Below are 19,062 nucleotides of genomic sequence, written 5' to 3' on the forward strand. Positions count from 1 at the left end.
TTCCGGTCTGCGTCATCTTGATTGAAACATCCTTCAGATGCCAAAGTCCGAACAAGGGTAGACAATTTTATGGTCAGACAAGTAAGCGAAAGTTTTCAAGATCGACCAGCAGCCTCAGACATCTGAGCAGATTACGAATTAGAGATGCAAGAGGTCTCTGATTGGACGGGCAATGAGTGTTTTTACTTTTTCGAGATGGAGATCTTTGCTTGCGAGATTGCTCTTGCGGAATCCGAAGGTCGTTGGGTATACCAGAATATAGCAAATAGTAGAATGTTATGATTCTACACTCACAGCCCTCCACCAGTAGATACAAATTCCTATCTGATTTGTTGTCCATCTTGGTGGTCCTTCGGTGACTGATTGACGGGCGAGTACAGTCAATGGCTGAGAGGGAAGGCGTCGAAGTCAAATGAATGGAAAGGAATCTCCTTCATGTTGAAGACATTCGGGAAATATGATATCCTCTTGAAGTCGATAGTCATCTGAAACCAAAATCAGTGATGCAGATCGAGCACCGTACTGCTCGGTGAAGAAGTACAATATCATACCTGGGAATTGATTAATGTGTAGCCGTAGGGTCTGACATGGCATGAGAAATGGCTGCTCACTTGTCGATATTATTGACAATGGATTTGGCATCAAATCCCTCTCTAAGTCTTAAATCCACAGGCCTTTGCTATATTAGGCTCAAAGTATCAATCTAAAATGGTGACATTGGTGGCATTGTATATGATTCGAGATACCCGTGTATATGTCAGCTTAGGATGCCACACATCACCTGCACGATGGTCTCACTAAGCCTCAGTAAACGGCCTTAATCATATAGGAGACAGCCTAGATAGGCAAGCAGATGGTAGGAGGACGACAAAAGATACAACGATCTAACGGAAGTATTAGTTAGACCAACGAGATTGTTGGGTGATCAACGGGATCGTTGGACTAACCACAATATCGCTGAGACTTGAACAATATCCAGCTAAAGGAACGAAGTAATCATCTAGATAGGTAGACTTCCAAGGGGACAAAAGACGGTTGTAGCCTTGATGGGATACTAAAGTGCAGAGTGATATCGTGATATCAAATGATAGTAAGACGAGACGACAATTGAGAATTCATGAGGGGAAACAGAATGAATACGAAATTAGAGAGGATATATCTATCTAACATCCTGATAGTCCAAGGTCCATTGTAGAAGTTGAATGAACAAAGTTGAAATGATTTGTCAGAACCGGGTACGGTTGCCGCGTGTCATGTAATACTATATCATGCCTACAGTAGAAGTCAATTCATATATCCCAGTGGGGTTTGATATGGCAAGGAAGTGATGAATTACTCATCGATATTGTTGAATATTGTTGAGAGTGGCACCAAATCTCTCTCTGAATTCTGTGCCAGAATGGGCTAAAGCTATCAATCTAAAATGGTGCTATTAGTGGCGTTGAAAAGGACTTGAGATGCCCGGAAATATGTCGTGGGTCAGGATGTTACACATCTCCATATACCTCTTGTATGATTCTCTTCATCCATGCGTTATATGGAATAGTCTAAGAACTCCCTCTCTTGGTATGGAAGCGCCTCTCAAGCAGTTCCTAACAAGACGTAGTTTTTACTTTCATATAAGAGTGATTTGCACATCATTTTGGAGCAGTGACAACATTCATTCCTCACATAGTATCGTGTTGTGAGTACATTGTATGAAGATATCAAGAGTACATACTGGTCCAATCAATCCTTACGAAGAGAATTTCTGAAACCCTAAGTTCGAGGATGATCGGCAGGCCGTTCACATCTTGTGTCGAAGTGAGCGGCCCTGTGTGGAGCGTAGAGATAAGGGCGAGCAGGAAAGATAAAGGGGGCGATCTGGTGGGATCAAAACACCTTTCAGCCTGCTGACGGAAGTTCTGAGAAGTAGATCTGACCTTTGTAGATATCCCACTGTTGTCAAGGCTATCACGGCGGACCATCTAGCAGCTCTCACTACCGCCAAATGTCAACATTTGGTTAACTAGCGTCATTTGCGATCAGAATTACCCGTTTCCTCGTGCTTTGGAAGAGGTTATGATTGGAGATAAGATAGTAGCCTTGCCTTTGGTCATGCCCAAGCATCTTAACGATTGGGATCGAGCCGGGTATGGAGTGAAGAATACCTCGATTAGTGTTGAACCCGTTCAAAACATCACCGTCGTGCAAGACGCCGCGATAGTGGTAAAGTAAGTAGAATATACAGATAAGTACTTTGCTAACTTTTCATAAATAGCTCTCTCCTGTGGACCCCGTACCTAAAGACTTCTCCGGTCCGTTCACACCTGTCCACCAACCTTATACCCGAGAATGGCAGCAACGGTTCTCTCGTCAAAGTCTTCGGTTGTCCACTTTTCAAACTGCCAAATAAGAATACCGGTTCTTGTTTTGAAGGCTTGCGCTGCACCACGTCTTACAACATGGTAGTATGAAAAGTTCTCCAACGTGGTGGTACACGCTGTGGAGGGAAACCATTCCTTCTGCTGCTGGAATGGAAGGTGATCATTGGAAGGATATACTTTACTGTCATTCCGATGTTTGGAGCCCATATATCGCTTTGATCAACATCACCAAGATTGCTGGTTCAGACGAAGCTCTCCATACCGACTGCCAGCTGTACCAAAAGTACTAAGATGAGTATGGTGATGACGATGGTCATCAGTAATCCGCTACTCTTACCCGGGAAGACCCCTTGGACTGATCGGGTAATCAACCAGATGGACAAGTCTCCCGTTGCTGCTGAGGAACAAGGAATAAGCCTGTAAGTCGTTTCAATCATCTACTCATAGGTAGTCGGCGGATTGTCATCCGAAATTGGTCAGGTAAATAATTTTACCAGGGGGTCTTGATACTTCGCGCTGATCAACAATTAAAGTCTGTATAGAAATAACGAATACAATGTAATACATTCGATGTTGGATTTTCGATATGATATGATTAGTCAGGGCAAGCTGGAGAATCAGGCTGAGTTGATAATCAAGAGAAGATGGCGGATTGATCATCGTACAAGGTCGAAGAGGAAAGATGACTCCTGGATGTTTGGTTGATAGGGAAATCCCAGATGCAGCGCTATGTTTCTGTGTTTTTCATCAGGAAGGTCGAGGAATGTATACATGGAAGTAGTCAGATCCATGCCGGTGCGTAGAAAAAAGAGATATGAACCTAGTAGACCAGTCATAGACAACCAGCTTGTCTTCTGTCGTCATCCTCCTCTTCCTTCCTATGTATGATTGAGAGGAAGCCACTGGGTCACCTGTCCCACGAGCTACGCGATATAGTCTGAAAACCTAGTCCACGGCACACCTAGAATGTAGTATGTACTTCTAGAGATGTAGGTGTGTGAGCATGATAAACGGAGACGCAGAATCCAAAGAAGATGAGGGATGGGCCGGGCTACCCCTTTGTGTTCTGCAGTCCAGTCAGCTCTGAAAGATCTCCCACTTCCACATCTTTAGGTTCAGGAATCAACTCCCTTGAGTCACATTATCCATCAACAGGAAGATATTTCCCACTTTTCCTTCTCGTATGCTATATGATCTTGATGGACATGATGCGAATCAACCTTGAAATGACATCGATCATTTGAGCCAGAAAATGCGATCCTTGCTTCACATACTGCTTGATATTCGGCATGTCGGTTGCATTCGTAGCCTGAAGTTTTCATTCAATCATGATATGATAAGCGGCAAAGGTCTCTCCATACCCTTGATTGCACGGAACCCGACCTAGTTCATGTTGTTGGATGTGCCGAGCCAGATTGACCTTCACGCCGAATGTCCTATCACACCTTGGACACGCGAATCGTATAGGTCGTAGCTCGGAGTGACGTTTGAATGTCTTGACATGATTCTTCACTTGGGTAGCGTTGGCGAAGAGGTTTCCACAGACGGTTCCATTGTTAAGTCTAGCTGGACAACGGATCGCCTTCTTCAGATTATGTGTTTTGGCGTGAGTGATGACATCTCTTTCTCGTCGGAACCATTTGACACACACACCAAGAGAGCTGTCATCATGATTCGATAGGTGTTCGGCGAGATCGGTCGGATTGTGGAACATAGCACCACACCCAGGAGATGGACATGGCCAGAATGGTAACAGCTCTAAAATAGGACCAGAATCACCATCCTCTTCCAAAACACCTTCATTATCTTCCATCACCACTTCTGTTCTTTGAAAGATTTCTTTTTCATGTTGCTCGCCTGTGGAAGGAGTTGGGATATCAGGAATATCAGCGATTGTGAGAGGAGGAAGCGATGAGGTAAAGTCGGGGAATTGAGTGGGATCGATGCTGTAGTTCTAGACGAGAAGTGCGGGTCAGCCATGGTGAGTTATTGAACACACAACAATCACCACGTACAACGTTTCCTTTCCCAGGTTGTCGTTCTAACACCACGAAATGGTTGCTAGTCATCAGCAAGCCAAGCACGATGAGGGGTGGCATAGCACCTGGGATGATTGGGGTGGTGGTGAATACCTGGTGGAACGTTGAGCGGGATCGCTAAATTGCATCGAATGTTAGGTCTTCCACATTACCAAGACGCATCAGATGATCCAGACTTACCGTATTGACTAGAACAACCATGATATTCGATCTAATCTCCTCAGACATAGTTCGGATCCAACTGTCTTCCGCTTCAGCATGTCCTTCTGTTCCCATAATGTATGAGCGATGCGCTGACGTGAGTTCAGGAGAAATCATAATTACGAGCTTTCGTCCTATGTTTCTCTATCATCTCATCATCTAAAATCTCACGAATAGCTCTATCTTCCAGTGCCTTCGACATCATCCGATTACAGTTCTACAATGGATCGCAGACCACCGTCAATGAACGCTTCTCGCAGGTACGAAATACACCTACCCTCTCCCTCAAATGATCGCTCATCATGTCCTCATCTTCCGTCAACCCATATGATATTGCGCTGGTGTTTCTCGACACGGTCAATACGGTGAAAAGGTGACAAGGCAATAGACTTACTGATAGAAACAGCTTCCTGCAGGTCCCGTCAGCTCTGGCTATGAGGGTGGAGAACAAGTAGAAGCAGGTGCTCACCATCACCTTTGACGTTATGTATCCTTCTCCCATAACTTCTGGCGGTTGCTTCAAGTATGGACCATTCCTCGTCGGCTTGGTTGACTTGTCGTTTATCCATGGTGTTGCGAATGATATTACTCGATGCGATAGGTCGTTGTATGGTAGCTGGATTAGCGGAGAAAAGGTTGGAAAGAAACTTGAGATCCTTCTCATCATCTATCCGATGTTATCTTCTGTAACTGGTGTCCATCAGACCAACTGCCATATCTCATATCTCCGAAGGGGTCAATGCTCTACTGTCGATGCTTGAGTGCCACCAAATTCTACTGACTCAGCACGGTCCATCAATGACTAACTTGTATGACCGTGTATCCTCAAGTCTGGATGAATTTGATACTTTTCTTCACCTTTTCCAGTTCGTTCTCCTTCACGCTACCATTGCCAAAGATCCTTCTGTATCGGACATTACCTCCAAGCTGTCAGCACTCGCGTCTCCATACTCCATATTCATCCGGCACAATCGATCAACACGTTCCATCAAGGCCCCAAAGCCCATCGTCCCCATCCAATATTAGCATATTTCTATGCTCTTGTAGATTCTTCCTTGTTCCTTCTCGCCCAACAGTAGGGAATGATCTATGCAATGAATTTACGATTGTTCAGCGTGTTTTATCGCCAAGATTCTCCGGTCCGGCAAATGCAGTCTGCATTTGTGTTAATATAAATAAACAGGTCGAGTAGTGAGGAGAAAGGACGAAGATTGTTGAAGTAAAGGGAAAAGGACATGAGAGGACTTCACATATATCATTGGGCGCAGATACGTACTGATCCTTAGGGATCCACCAATCTCGATCAGAGTCCCATTTCTTATCTTGAAGGCCTAAGATATCTTTGATCGAGAGATTATCCATCACAACGAACGTCCGCACTTTCATTCTTGTTGTTTTATGAGGAATGACGCTGCTTGGAAAAGATGTAAGTTTGGTTAGTCGCGCTATCGAAGCTTGTTTGGGCTGGCGCAAGCCAGCCATTGTCCTGCTTTCCCTCTCCTTGGTGTGAGTGATACAGTCGCAGGCTGCTCTGATAAGGGTCATAGGGATCATGAATGACCTGGAATATGAAAATCGATTAATCAATTTGTGGAGCACTTACAAAGTACTTGTATGCATCAATCTTAGAATTCTTGTCATCTACTTGCAGTTAGACGCGTGCGAAACACTTCCAGGGTTCAAAATTATCACGGCGGTGGCGCCCGCCTTCACTCAAACTTTATCCTGAAAAATTGGTTTGGTGGTGAAAAATTCAACGATAGCCCGCCTTCGACACAACGGATCAAGTCCAGTTCAAGACCAAACTAAAGCGCTCAAGTCGGAGACCGGATCGGATAGTGGTTATTCCGTTGCTTTGCTAGTTCGAGATTCGAAAGGCAATGCCGTGAGGCTCGTGAGTTCGAATCTCACTTCGGTCGATTGGAACTTCCTTTTTTCAACTTTTTTCCCACTTTTTGTCCTGGAGGTCTTTTGCAAAAATGCCACGTATCCCCCTCCCTCAGCCCGGAGGTGGAGGAGTGTAAAAGATTCAAGTGGAGGCGGAAATCCAAGATAAATCGATGTCAGCCAGCTTTTTGACGGTCAACGAACGACTTTAACCTTATCTCATATAGTGCCACCATACCCTCGTATCATTAACGGATTGCAGGCTGGGATATTAGAACGACCGCGCTGCAACGGTCATAACCACTATCCGATCCGGTCTCCGACTTGAGCGCTTTAGTTTGGTCTCGAACTGGACTTGATCCGTTGTGTCGAAGGCGGGCACGCCGCCCTCGAAGCCTCTCCGCAGGCCCCTCGGATCCCTTACGGGATCCTCGGTTCCAGCTACAAGACTTCTCGGACTGGCGTGCATATCACACCATTGCCTTGCCTGTCTGCCTGCGGCAGACGCAAGGTTCTTGACACACGCCTGACCTTGGACGACGCAGCCAACCGACATTAAGTCAGCCTCGAGGAGTTCAGGAATCAACAACCATTGAGGATGCCCCAAGGCGTGAATTTGATCTTTTTCACCTATTTGAGCTGCCATTAAACATACAGCGGAGAATGAATAGTTTTCCTCTTCCCAATACTTGAAGATCCTTTTACCGTCGAATAAGGCTGTGTAACCATAGGGTCTACTCGGATCATCCTTGTCCAGTTTATAGAGGATAAAGGTGTTGCAGATATAAGAGTAGGCTCTGCACTTGGTACAACCAAATGGGAAAGGACCGGATACTAGACCATCGTAAGTGAGCGTCTTGATCCTCAGCCCCTCGTTATGCTCGGCGATGTCCTGCAGATGCTGATTGGAACGGGAGTGATTCCCATGTATGCTCGATGCAGGTATATATCCCTTCAATTTCTACCATCTTCCCAACATCCATGAACCTACCACTCGTCATCTAAAACCAATCGATGCTCTTCACAATGGCCGAGGTACATTAAGGAAGATGGTGTATGGAGGTTTGACTTTTGGAAAAGATCAGTCTGGATGTCTGTCGTGCAATACTTTCAGCTACAACATGTCCCCTTTCTGCCTATACAACCTCAAGCAAGACACCCCCAGCGGTCAATCAGGTATCAAGAAGATCCGTAATCGTGAATACTTCGAAGGTCACTTATCAAGAGAAAATAACACTTTTGGCGCTCTTTGTATGATGCTTTCTCGGGTAGGAACGGCAGGTCAGATTCACGCGATGGAGAAGAAACAGTGGAAGATGATGAGAGCAGTCAATCGAGCTGGACAAATGAAAGATCCGATCGGAGATCTAATTGATAATCTCAAAGGGAGTTGTAGGAGGCTGAGACGAGGTGAAAGGCGTTACGAGAATGAATTCGATTATAAACCAACCGATCAAGATGATAGCGATTCCGATTCATATTACAAATTCGATGGTGATTCCGCTTCTGATGATGATAACGGTTCCGATGGTAATGGTTCTAATGGGGATGAAGATGACGCAATCCCCTTCGCTGGTACGGAAGTGGTCAACGAAAATGATGGTCACCATAATGAAGGTGATGAGATTCAGGTCGATGCAGAATGATATTCACAATGCATTGGTCATCGCGTGAGTTGAAATACGATTTTAGTCTAAAGAGAACCTCACTGAGGAACCATCTTCACAGATGTCATGCTCATATGCTCTTTTTCCCTTGCGTCTTCCTCTCTATGATAGAACGATTACATGATTGAATGAGATTCGGCGATGTGTTTTAGAAAGATTCATGTTAGGGTGAATAGAAGCTCAGACACTGAATACTAATCTAGTAACCAACACGTGCTGTTTCCAAGGTTTGGGTAACTCTTGGACCACAGAGGTTACCTCCACTTTCAATGTTCAACACCTTCCTCCACATCATTTTGATCTTCCTCGACCTCTCGACATCCTGTCTTATATCTCGATCAAGTTATATCATATCCACACATCATTGAGAATGTAAGTAATCTTCCTCGACGTTCATAACTCATAACATATGTCTTATCGATAACTCCCATCCATATCACCTACCTTTCGACAGGTCTATACCTCCCTAATGACCTTATCTGTCTCAAGTCAAATAGCTGATTGTCTTTTACTTCCTTCGCAGTGATCACTATGCCCACTCAATCCACATTGTGTGCTTCCGGCATGGGATCACTGGGGATTTGATGTACCCGTCGTTGTAAGCCAGCCTTTATTGCTATTTTTCTCCTCAATGCAGCTGGGCTGATCTCAATCGTCGTCCCCACCCTCTGTCCGAAGAATTCGATCCTGACGTCGACGCACACATACTAAAGCACTGGCAGTTATGGAGTACCATGCGAACTTACTTGTTGCTCATTGGCGGTGATTATCCAACTACCTTTCATCGATTGGTACTCTCGCGCATCGTCTAAGCGGCGCCTGGTCGCTGAGGAAGCGGTAGGAGAATGTGATGCCATCTTTTCTCATCTTTCTGAGTAAGTACTCTCTTCCTTGCCATGTCAAACTACACACTACGCTGATACATATAAATCGTTGTCCAGGTATTCGGTCATAATCGAGTACTACTCCGCTGAAAAGAACGATGGACCACTTGATCCCGATTCGTATCCCTGTCTCTCCGTCAAAGTCCGCGACAGGTATATCAACTGTTTGTGTAGGTCGTAGATGTATGAATGAGCATAAATTGAAACCCTCCAATATAGACCTTTCGCAGTAGAAGCAGCTGGGATTGTGGTATCGCGACCTCTTTCACCATCACTTTGCAGGATCTTTCGTGTCACCATGTAGCAAATGGTAACACAACAAATCCCTTCAAAACAAGCACCGAAGAGTTCTCCTAGCGGGACAATAAGTTCACATCATACGCGGAGAGAATTACCGTTGCTGCTATTGTGTGGCAAAAGATTGGTGGGTATATGCTCGACAGAGGATTTGTCTTGATAATGGAGCGGATTGAATTTGAGTAGCTGAGTAACATATTAGCTCAGTATGTTATTCTGGAACAGGCAGCTTACCATTCTTGCTTCAAGCAACAACATTCTATCCTCTTCCACCGAAACAACTTGGTTGGGTTTGACTCATATCTCTGGGTTGTTATTGTTGTACCTGATCTCGTCCGAGGGATTAAGTTGGATTGGCAGAAGGATGGCGAGGGATATCTTACGTTCGGCAGTTTTAACTTCCTCAAATAATTTGGGATATTCGTAACGCTGATGCCAGATGACATCAACCCGATGACCTCTTTTCTCGGCTTTCAGAGCATCGAGGTAAGCCTGAGAAATTGGGACCACACATTGAGGGTACCTTGAAAGTAGAGAGCAGTCAGCGTAGCTAAGGTTGTTTAGTCCGATGTGAACTTACAGATGAGCATATTAGACTATGGTATTGAATTGGTTCCTGAAATCGCTCCATTTGGGACCCATGGTCAAGGAAAGCATGCTGATTAAATCAGTGAAAGACCAAATAAACTGAGTGCCCTTTTGGAAGAGGACATCGGCGGTGCTGAAATACATCATGTGGTGTATTAGGTGAAGATCGTAACACCCCGAGTCCTCATCGAGTTCAGGTATTGGGGTATCATATCCCCATATTTATAGCGTCATTTAACAGATGAAGAGTATAAGCAACAAGCCGAACACCTACCTCGCTATCATCCCGTCTTGAACCAGTTCGGTCGGCTTTTCCTCGTTTAGGTGCCATCGTATGTGATACCTGTGTATGGGATAGGGCAGGGATGATCGATTTAGGCCTGAGAATGGACAGAAGGTATGTATGTTGTTGTTCGTACATGGGCAAGGAGAAGAAAACGGAAAAGGAAAAATAAAAGGAAAAAGAAACAGAAGAATGCGTAATTGAGGGAATGATCCAGAAGAATGCACAAAACATGTTCAAGGAAGGAAAGGACACACTTACTTCGAAATCACAATAGATTATCAGCGGTGATCTTCGATGGAAAGAAAAAACAGCAACGTGCTTCAGTGAATCGATGAGACAAGGAAGGAAGGAATTCATTGCCGGTCTGACGATTCCTGTTGGGCGAAATGGGTAAGAGATTATCAGCAAATGGAAGGACTGTGGGGCGTGAACTGGACCGTTCTTCTGAGCTCCAAAGGTCTCGATCCAAGTAGTATAGCTCTCAAGCACATCTGATTCAGACCAAAGCTTGGAAATAAGGGTGGATACTTCTGGTTTATTCAGCTTTTGGAAAGATTGATTCTTCTCCTTCTGCTGCACCACCTCTCTTTGTTAACGCCCAATTTTTGTGAGAGAGGTCGAGACTTGATGCTGAACGTGCTGAAATAGAAGAAAGATAAGACGACACCATTGGTCTTCTAGCACTTGATCTCACCTTGCTTGTTTGTTGATATCGGAAACTCGAACAGAACTCCATCGAGGTGATTCGCCTTCAATCATCTCCGCAAGTGTTGATCCATCAGCCTCTCGGAGCACATCTACTTGCCCATTTGGAATGGGACTGTGGCAGAGACTTGTTGGTAAGGATACTTGGGTATCAATTGACTGGTCTGTGGAGCAGTGTCTTTCAGGGGGGTTCGTAAACAATGATGAACAGTAATAGACTCATTGAACAGTGATGGTTACACGTGAACAGATCCTGTAAGTAGACGTACAGCGATCGTATCATGTTTGAGAGTCAATTAAATGTAACTCATGATACTTCTTTGATGGTATAATAGCGCACTGTAATTATCTTGCAGGAGCGCCGCAAAGGTCGATCTCAACAGCCAATCTCACAGTCTACTATCCCATGGTCCCACACATCTCGGTCTGCCTTAATTCGTATGCAAGACTGTTTAGAACAGTGGCAAGTTTGGTCACGTCTGGTAGCAAGTTGGGTCAACTTGATAGCGAAACTGAAAGGTCAAGGTGAGGGACGAAGAGGTGCTAAATCAATATGACTTTCAGCTTCAATTGACCCTGTACCCGTATTCTGCTGTGATGTAACTTATGCGTCTGTACAAAAAATCTATACCGACCATGATTCTCCATCAGTCAGGACTTAACCACACACCCTTCTTGCTCGGGCAATGCTAAGCAGCCTGTTTTCTTGGTAGCTCAATGAGGAGCCTCAACTGTGTATCTTGAACTCGTCTTGCTTGTTGATACTAAAGATATGTATGCTGATCACACTGTAAATGTCCAGAGTCCGTTCACGTGGGTGTTGTAGACATTGGGCCTGTATATCGTTGACAGAGGGATCGTACTCGTCTCAGGCAAGAATCAGGTGTTATGCGTTATGGGACATAACGAACGCGAAAGAACCAAAAAGAACTTTTGGTGGTCCCGTCTACTCAACCAAGAAAGAAGTAACGGAAAGAGTAGGTGGTGAGTGATCCAGGAGTTAGACTGAACGCGTAGGAGGGTCAAGTTGAAGCTGCAGTGGGATCTGAGAGAGCTGGTATGGGAGGGTAAGAAGGCGGTCACTCCACGAGCGGGATCTTTGACATCCTCAAGAGAAATTATCCCCACCAACTGAATGGTCTATCTTGTAGATGCAAAAACCGAGATCTGTATGTCTTTGCTGGGTCAAGATGTAGGGAACGAGAAAACATGGTATGTGTACGTCCCCTCTGAGTACTCTGTATGCGCAGCGAGCCGGGCGCTCAGGAAGCATTTTACATCTGTCATTCGGAACAGTGGGTACTTTAATAACAATCATTAGCGATAAGCAGTGGTGAGTCTTTCTTATCGGAGACCAGATGGAGATCCTATCGATCAGCACTTCATCCAACGAGATGAGCTTGGCTGTTTGCTTCCGCTGTAGTTTCCTTAAAATGTAATGTTCAATGATCAGATATCTCTATCTAGATCTAGTACCCGGTCCGGCAATTCCGGATCGTTGAAGTGAATCACAGCGTTGTATGTCGATATGAAATGATGAACAAGTATGCCCACTTCCTATGGGCACCGAGATGATTCAGCGCAGCTCTGAAAATACTCTACTGTACATGCATTCCAAGAATTCCTTATCTTTTGTATCATTTGTGGCGTCCAATTCTAGCTAGGCACGGGGGATGTCTCGCGTGTAACCGATACTACAGTCGCTCATGAGATAAGCGTTTGTCCGAGAATTCGGGTAAACCCAGCACCAGTTTATAGATAAGAAACGAGAACATTAGCAATTCGAATGAAAGATGTGAGATGGCTTTTTCCCATAGGTCAGGAATATCTGGTATAAAGGGTCACGAAAATGAAGACGGGACTGGATATTATTGAAAACAAAAGCCGGATTGGGTTAAAGGAGGTGAACTCGTAAGCACACGAGGTGTGGTTCACCATCATCTGTTCATTGTCACCATCAAAATCTGGGGTCGTGGTTCTGACATGGTCCGTGCGAGATCTTTGATTGGTCACAAGCTGTGTTATTCAATGCAATGCTGGTCCTGGCCCCGATAGCCGAAGGACAGAATGAGCCATTAAGTGTACACATATATATACACTCCAATGATGACGATCAATTCTTCTTCTTCTGCTTTGTCCTCAACCGAAAAAAAAACCCCTTGCACCCTTCTTACACCTGTCACCTATAACCACTCACCATGTGGTCATCCACCCTCCCCCTCCTCGCTCTTCTGAGTACCACCCTGGCTATACCTCAGCCAAAGATCTCGTCCATCCGTCGACCTGGATGGCGACCTAACCGACGTCAATTGCCTACCGACTCGGTCAATACAACCTCGTCGTCACCTTCTACCACCGCACCAAAAAACAACATCTGGATCTCTCTTACCAACGACGAAGCAGCCGATGTCATCAGCTTCCTCCACTCAAGGGAAGATCTCAACCTCACTGCAGTGGATGATGCCGGTGAATGGGACAACACCATCATGGTCGTTGACCTCTTACCGCCTAACAAGACCGATGCACTTGGCTACTTAGATGGACAGGGTGATAAACCTGAAAGATGGGCTGTGGCAAGTTTGTTATTCGGTGCGACAGAAGAACCGTACGCTCAAGATTGGGTGGTTGGTCCTATTCCTATCACCAATGATTCGACATACTACCCTTACACTTTCGGTACTCATACTGAAGATGCTAAGATCAGAGTGTACGATATGGATGATCACTAGTGAGTCAAGTCCTGAGAGATATGAGCTGACGAGAAGTGATTTTTTCACCGACACTGCTATGGAAATGAAGGATATCATTTCGGATGTGCTCAATGGTGAGTGCAAATAAGGGTGGACTGAGCTGACGTTGTTACAGCTACCATCGAAACGGAGGATGACCTCAACGATACATTTGACATATGGGGAATTGATCCACTTTGGCATGAGAAAGATGAGGATGGGAATGATCATGTGATTGACTGGGTGAGTACATTAGTTCATTTTACTGAAATAAATGCTAATGGATTGTCACTATAGGTCGGCTTCTGGCGATACCCTGCCACTCGACAGATGAACAACGGTTCAATCAATTTCGACGGTGAAACGCTCCTTCCTCAAGGTCTTTACATGCAATTCGACATCACCGGTAGGGATAATTCCCAATGGAAGTTCTTAGGTGTACTATACGGTGACGAGTACTACACCTCCATCGATGATTTCAGATCCGCTTGGCAATCATCCGATTTCAAGAAGTACACTCCTAACATGGGAGGTGAATGGATCGAGACCGATAAAACCGGTAAAGATCTTCCTCTTGATACTGAAGTACCTCCTATGAGTGTTCAACCTGGAGGTCAACGATTCAAGGTTGATGAGGAAAATAAATATGTTGAATGGATGGATTTCACCTTCTACCTTACGTGAGTTCTACCTCAATGGACTTGGTCTTGACACTGACGTATGGTGCAGTTTCACCCGAGACACCGGTATGAGACTTTACGATATCAAATACAAAGGACAAAGAATCATCTACGAGCTTGGTCTGCAAGAAGCTATCGCGCATTATGCCGGAAATGATCCTGTTCAATCGGGTACCTCTTACATGGACACCTTCTACGGTTTCGGTCCATACGCCTTCTCCCAAGTCCCAGGGTATGACATGCCTCTATATGCCTATTGCATGAACACCTCTTTCCATGCTTCTGAGCTCTCAAAGGTGAGCCATATATTACTCACTCGGCCTTGCTCTCGCTAAAACCCCTTTAGTCCCACCGATGTGGTATCTCCGTCTTTGAGCACGATCTCGGCCACCCTATTCAACGACATTCCACCCAAACATACGTCTCCGTCACCAAAGGAATCGCTTTGACCGTTCGAAGTATTTCCACAGTCGGTAACTACGATTACAACTTTGACTACAACTTCTTCATGGATGGTACAATTGAGACTGTCGTTCGAGCTTCCGGATACATCCAATCTGCCTATTACGCTAAGAACGACGAATACGGTTATCATATTCATGATGGGGTGGGTCGTATACCTCTAATTATGGGCCTTGCTGACGCCCTACATAGCTCTCCGGATCAATGCACGACCATGCGCTTAATTTCAAAATCGATTTCGATATTTTGGGCACCAACAATACCCTGGTTAAGCACGTTATCGAACCTGTCGAGAAAGAATACAAATGGCGCAAGGGTACTAGCAATACTATGCATATGGTCAGGAAGGAGGTTGCTAACGAGGATGAGGGTAAGATGGTAAGTCGACTAAGCCTGTAAGTTCTCACAAGAGCAAATCGACTAACCTCCGCGATCTTGTAGAACTGGTCTGCCAACGCACAAGAACAAGTCATCGTGGTCAACAAAGACGCGCCCAACAAATATGGTGAACCTAGAGGGTACAAGATCATGCCCAGTCGAGGTGGTGCGGGTATGCACTTGACGATCACCAATTCGAGCAACTTGCTCAACTCAGTCGGTAAGTCCTGTGCTTTGTGATGCATGACATCTGAGCTTACCAATGACCCTAGGCTTCGCTACCCATGCCTACTACGTATCTAAACGAAAAGACTCCGAGTTGAAAGCTGCGAACGCTTGGAATGATTATGATACTGCTAATCCTCTTGTAAGTTGGGAACGGCCACAGTTCCGGGAGATATGGTGAAGCTAATCCCGCACGGGTGATGCTTAGGTCAACTTCGATAAATTCTTCGACGGAGAGAATCTTGTCCAAGAGGATTTGTGAGTCGTGAAGTTTACGGTTGATGCTGATTGATGCTCATTGCTACAGAGTACTCTGGTTCAACTTGGGCATGCACCATGTACCCCACACCGGTGATTTGCCAAACGTGAGTGACTCTCTCCCCTAACAGTGGTGCAAGGACTAGTGTTAAATTCGGCGTTGCTAGACCGTCTTCTCAACCGCCCAATCCGGTATGGTCCTCACTCCTCACAACTACCTCCTGAATGATCCTTCCAGACAAACATCGCAACAGATCAGGATTGACTATGATGAAGGAGATGTGTCCGACGTTTATACATTCGGCAGTGAACAGGCATTCGGGGAGATCGATCTGGTGAGTCGGACACGGAAATCGGCTGGAAGGATGTAGATACTAACAATCTCTCTTAATTATAGTCACAAGTCAGCTGGGATCCTTACACGTATGCTGGTGATGTGGCTGTTAGAAAGTTCCCATACGATCGTGAGTTTAGTTTTGAATGGTGTGCAGGGTGAGGATAAGTGAGACTGATGTGATTTCTACAATAGCCCAAAACCCATTTGACGATAGTAAGTGTTGAACCGTTGAAACGACCTTGCTGTAGAGACGAATAGCTGATGGATTTACTTGTCGCAGCCGAATCGATCGTATAGTGATTTTTGTGGATTTGGCATCTGAAAGGACAATTCAGAAGGTACGGACATTTAGGGGAAGATGACAGCGATGGACAGTGAATGGAACGGTAAATCGAGGATGAAAATTGGTTATAACATATAATATGATTCTCTCTTTCTCTCGGTAGTAAACAAAACAAGGTATATAATAAAAGCATCTATACGATGTGGTTGAGCAAACAAAGGAAACTAAAGGTAGATTATATGCATTTTCATTCTCATATGTACTTGATGGGTATCACCAACGGATAGGCCGGTGTTTACCGATGGGGTGATGATGATGATAATGATGACGATGAGCAGTTTGATCCCGCAGGTAATGTTGACAATGGATCAACAGGGGACGAGGACTTGTTTGGTATCTAAGGTATATCATATCTATAACATCTTTTCATCTTCTCGTCTATGTGTACTTGAACCTGTCAAATCTTCACAACGCCTCGAGATGTTCTGCGTACCGCCTCACCTTCAGGAAGAAGTTCAGAGGCCACGATATGAGATCAGTCAACCGGTCAATCTCGACTCGATATTGAGACCATTGCAGTCATCTGGGAGCAGACCTACGTATACAGCTAGATCGTACTTGCCTATAAGTAGAGACAATGAGATGGAGAAGAACGCATGGGATGTGGAGAAGCAGGTGAGTGATTGATAGCTTCCATTCTAGTATGGTTTTCGTTGAGTGATCCACAAGCTGAGAATGCCTTCGATGTAATTGCCGGGCTACCAGTCTTACGATTTGATAACTCAGTCCAATGGTATATCAACCAGAAGAAGAAGGGAGATACTTATATCACTCCGACTCATTATAATTTTATCATTCTTTATATGTCAACTCATCTTTCACCCTTTCTCACTTCCCTTCTCCGCCCACTTCAGATCGGTACAATCCTTAGATCCCACTTTAGTCAAACATTGTCAATCACTCCTCACCCCTCCTGAAGGGATATACTCCGACCGACTCGGATACCTATCCTCGATTCTGCCAAATGGTACAGCGTGGATATCCGAACCATCACCATCAACAGAGTATTACACTTCTTTCTCAAAAGATAAATGGTTCCTTTCAGAACGACCATTCCTAATATCCATAATCAATTCTCAAATCGTAATTCTTACTCCATCGTTCGAAGCTCTACGAGCAAGCTTGATAGTACAGAACTTGCCGGAGGAGGTGAGAGGTAAAGTAGAATGGGTAGAATGGAGAGAAGATCAATCGCCTTATGTTGTCTTATCGACATATCTGGCAAAGAGGGGTGTGGAGAGGTTCGTACTGGATGATGGAGTTAGGCAATTCATCGGTAGAGGTTTAAGAGAGATTATGGACGAAGTGACAGGCCCGGGGTTGGAAGAGAAAGTGAGAGAAGTGAGGGAGAGGAAGGGTGATTGGGAAATTGGGTTGTTGAAGTGTGCTAATCAGGTGAGTAAAGGGACATTTGTATCGACATAGACATAGACGTGAACATTGCAGTACTGTACTTCGGAATTAGCAGTTACAACTGAAATACCAAGGATCAAAGTCTCTGAATCTTGTTATGCTCTCCTCAGATTGGAGCGAGCTTCAAGGCTGATATAATTTCTGAATTATTATAGTTCACCTTACATGCCATTAGAAAGACGAGAGAAAGGATGTATATAGGTATCACCGAATCTCAAACTTCGAAAATTCTAGAGGAAGAAATGGGCAAGACTGGTTTAATAGGTGGAGAAGGATTGGTCTTGTTTGGTGGTGAGTCAGTGTACATACTTCATCTTCATACACTTGCACACCTCACCCGAAACCACTTGCAATACTGCGATGGGGGAGTTATTCCCTTGAATGATTCGGACGGAAGGAAATCGTCTTTATTTTTTTGATGTCGGATGGTGATTTGAGCTGATTCATTGCATGGTCATATACAGAAAACGCCGCTCTTCCTCATGGATCTGGGACAGATCGTCAGTTGACCAAGAGAGACTTGGTCCTGATTGATGCTGGTGGGAAATGGGGTGGATATGTTTCTGATATCACCAGAGTGAGTATGAGTCTCTATATGCTGTACGCCACTATCCCTGTATCCCATCTACGTCATATCGTATCATCCCACAAGTCGTTATCTCGCTGAAAACTAAGCTGATATGTCTCATTGCTTATTACAGACATTCGCTCTTTCCTCCTCGACTATACCGAAATCACATACTGAACTATGGGAAACGGTTCGAAAAGCTCAACGAGCACCGTACGAGATGTTACTGAAGTTTAATGGATCTCTCACTTTCGGTGATCTAGATAAATCTGCCCGCAAAGTCGTCACTGAGTGGAAAAACCAAGACTCTGATGTACATGGAGATGAGGCCGAAGTCGACTTTAGTATATTCACTCATCGATTAGGCCATGGAATAGGACTAGAAGGCCATGAATCGCCTTATGTCATTCAAGGACCACAAGGCAAAAGGAAGATCCAAGAAGGGAATGTATTTAGTTTAGAACCTGGTATATACCTTCCATCGAACCATGAGGAAGTTAATGGTTTTAAAGGTATAGGAGTGAGGTTGGAAGATTGTTTTGTACTGAGGAAGGGTGAGAATGGAAGATGGGGAGGGGAATGGTTATCTGGACCTGTGGAGGGATGGGGTGATATCTAATTTGGTATGACCCCTATCCGACTCCGGCTTGCGTCGGATCGTATAGAGTGTGCTGCGCTGTGGGTCAAAGCAAGATAGATGTTCTAGAATTGTATATTGCATGGACAATGTCATCAATAGATTGATAGAT

The 19,062-nt window shown here is 44.9% G+C and overlaps 5 protein-coding genes across 5 annotated transcripts; 4 read left to right on the forward strand and 1 right to left on the reverse strand.

Moving 5' to 3' along the window:
* Window positions 1–2,097: 2,097 nt before the first annotated feature.
* Window positions 2,098–2,395, forward strand: V865_000195 (uncharacterized protein; the record flags this gene model as incomplete). Its single annotated transcript, XM_066224027.1, has 2 exons — window positions 2,098–2,208; window positions 2,261–2,395. The coding sequence occupies 2 exons, from the start codon at window positions 2,098–2,100 to the stop codon at window positions 2,393–2,395; spliced, it is 246 nt and encodes an 81-aa protein (XP_066080124.1).
* Window positions 2,396–3,684: 1,289 nt separating this feature from the next.
* On the reverse strand, window positions 3,685–5,175 carry V865_000196 (uncharacterized protein; the record flags this gene model as incomplete). Its single annotated transcript, XM_066224028.1, has 7 exons — window positions 3,685–4,320; window positions 4,382–4,522; window positions 4,586–4,671; window positions 4,730–4,823; window positions 4,884–4,944; window positions 5,001–5,016; window positions 5,076–5,175. 7 exons carry the CDS (start codon window positions 5,173–5,175, stop codon window positions 3,685–3,687), a joined length of 1,134 nt encoding a protein of 377 aa, XP_066080125.1.
* Window positions 5,176–7,614: 2,439 nt separating this feature from the next.
* V865_000197 (uncharacterized protein) lies at window positions 7,615–8,139 on the forward strand (the record flags this gene model as incomplete). The annotated part of the gene is made up of 1 exon (XM_066224029.1): window positions 7,615–8,139. One exon carries the CDS (start codon window positions 7,615–7,617, stop codon window positions 8,137–8,139), a length of 525 nt encoding a protein of 174 aa, XP_066080126.1.
* A 4,979-nt stretch (window positions 8,140–13,118) lies between these two features.
* V865_000198 (uncharacterized protein) lies at window positions 13,119–16,286 on the forward strand (the record flags this gene model as incomplete). The annotated part of the gene is made up of 14 exons (XM_066224030.1): window positions 13,119–13,596; window positions 13,786–13,892; window positions 13,947–14,329; window positions 14,379–14,625; window positions 14,676–14,936; window positions 14,984–15,169; window positions 15,233–15,389; window positions 15,442–15,536; window positions 15,603–15,652; window positions 15,702–15,759; window positions 15,820–15,987; window positions 16,050–16,116; window positions 16,182–16,202; window positions 16,270–16,286. 14 exons carry the CDS (start codon window positions 13,119–13,121, stop codon window positions 16,284–16,286), a joined length of 2,295 nt encoding a protein of 764 aa, XP_066080127.1.
* Window positions 16,287–16,752: 466 nt separating this feature from the next.
* Window positions 16,753–18,932, forward strand: V865_000199 (uncharacterized protein; the record flags this gene model as incomplete). The annotated part of the gene is made up of 5 exons (XM_066224031.1): window positions 16,753–16,947; window positions 17,038–17,727; window positions 17,901–18,036; window positions 18,210–18,322; window positions 18,447–18,932. 5 exons carry the CDS (start codon window positions 16,753–16,755, stop codon window positions 18,930–18,932), a joined length of 1,620 nt encoding a protein of 539 aa, XP_066080128.1.
* Between the last annotated feature and the right edge of the window lie 130 nt (window positions 18,933–19,062).

This window comes from Kwoniella europaea, chromosome 1 (genome assembly GCF_036810445.1).
Source record: "Kwoniella europaea PYCC6329 chromosome 1, complete sequence".
NCBI lineage: Eukaryota > Fungi > Basidiomycota > Tremellomycetes > Tremellales > Cryptococcaceae > Kwoniella > Kwoniella europaea.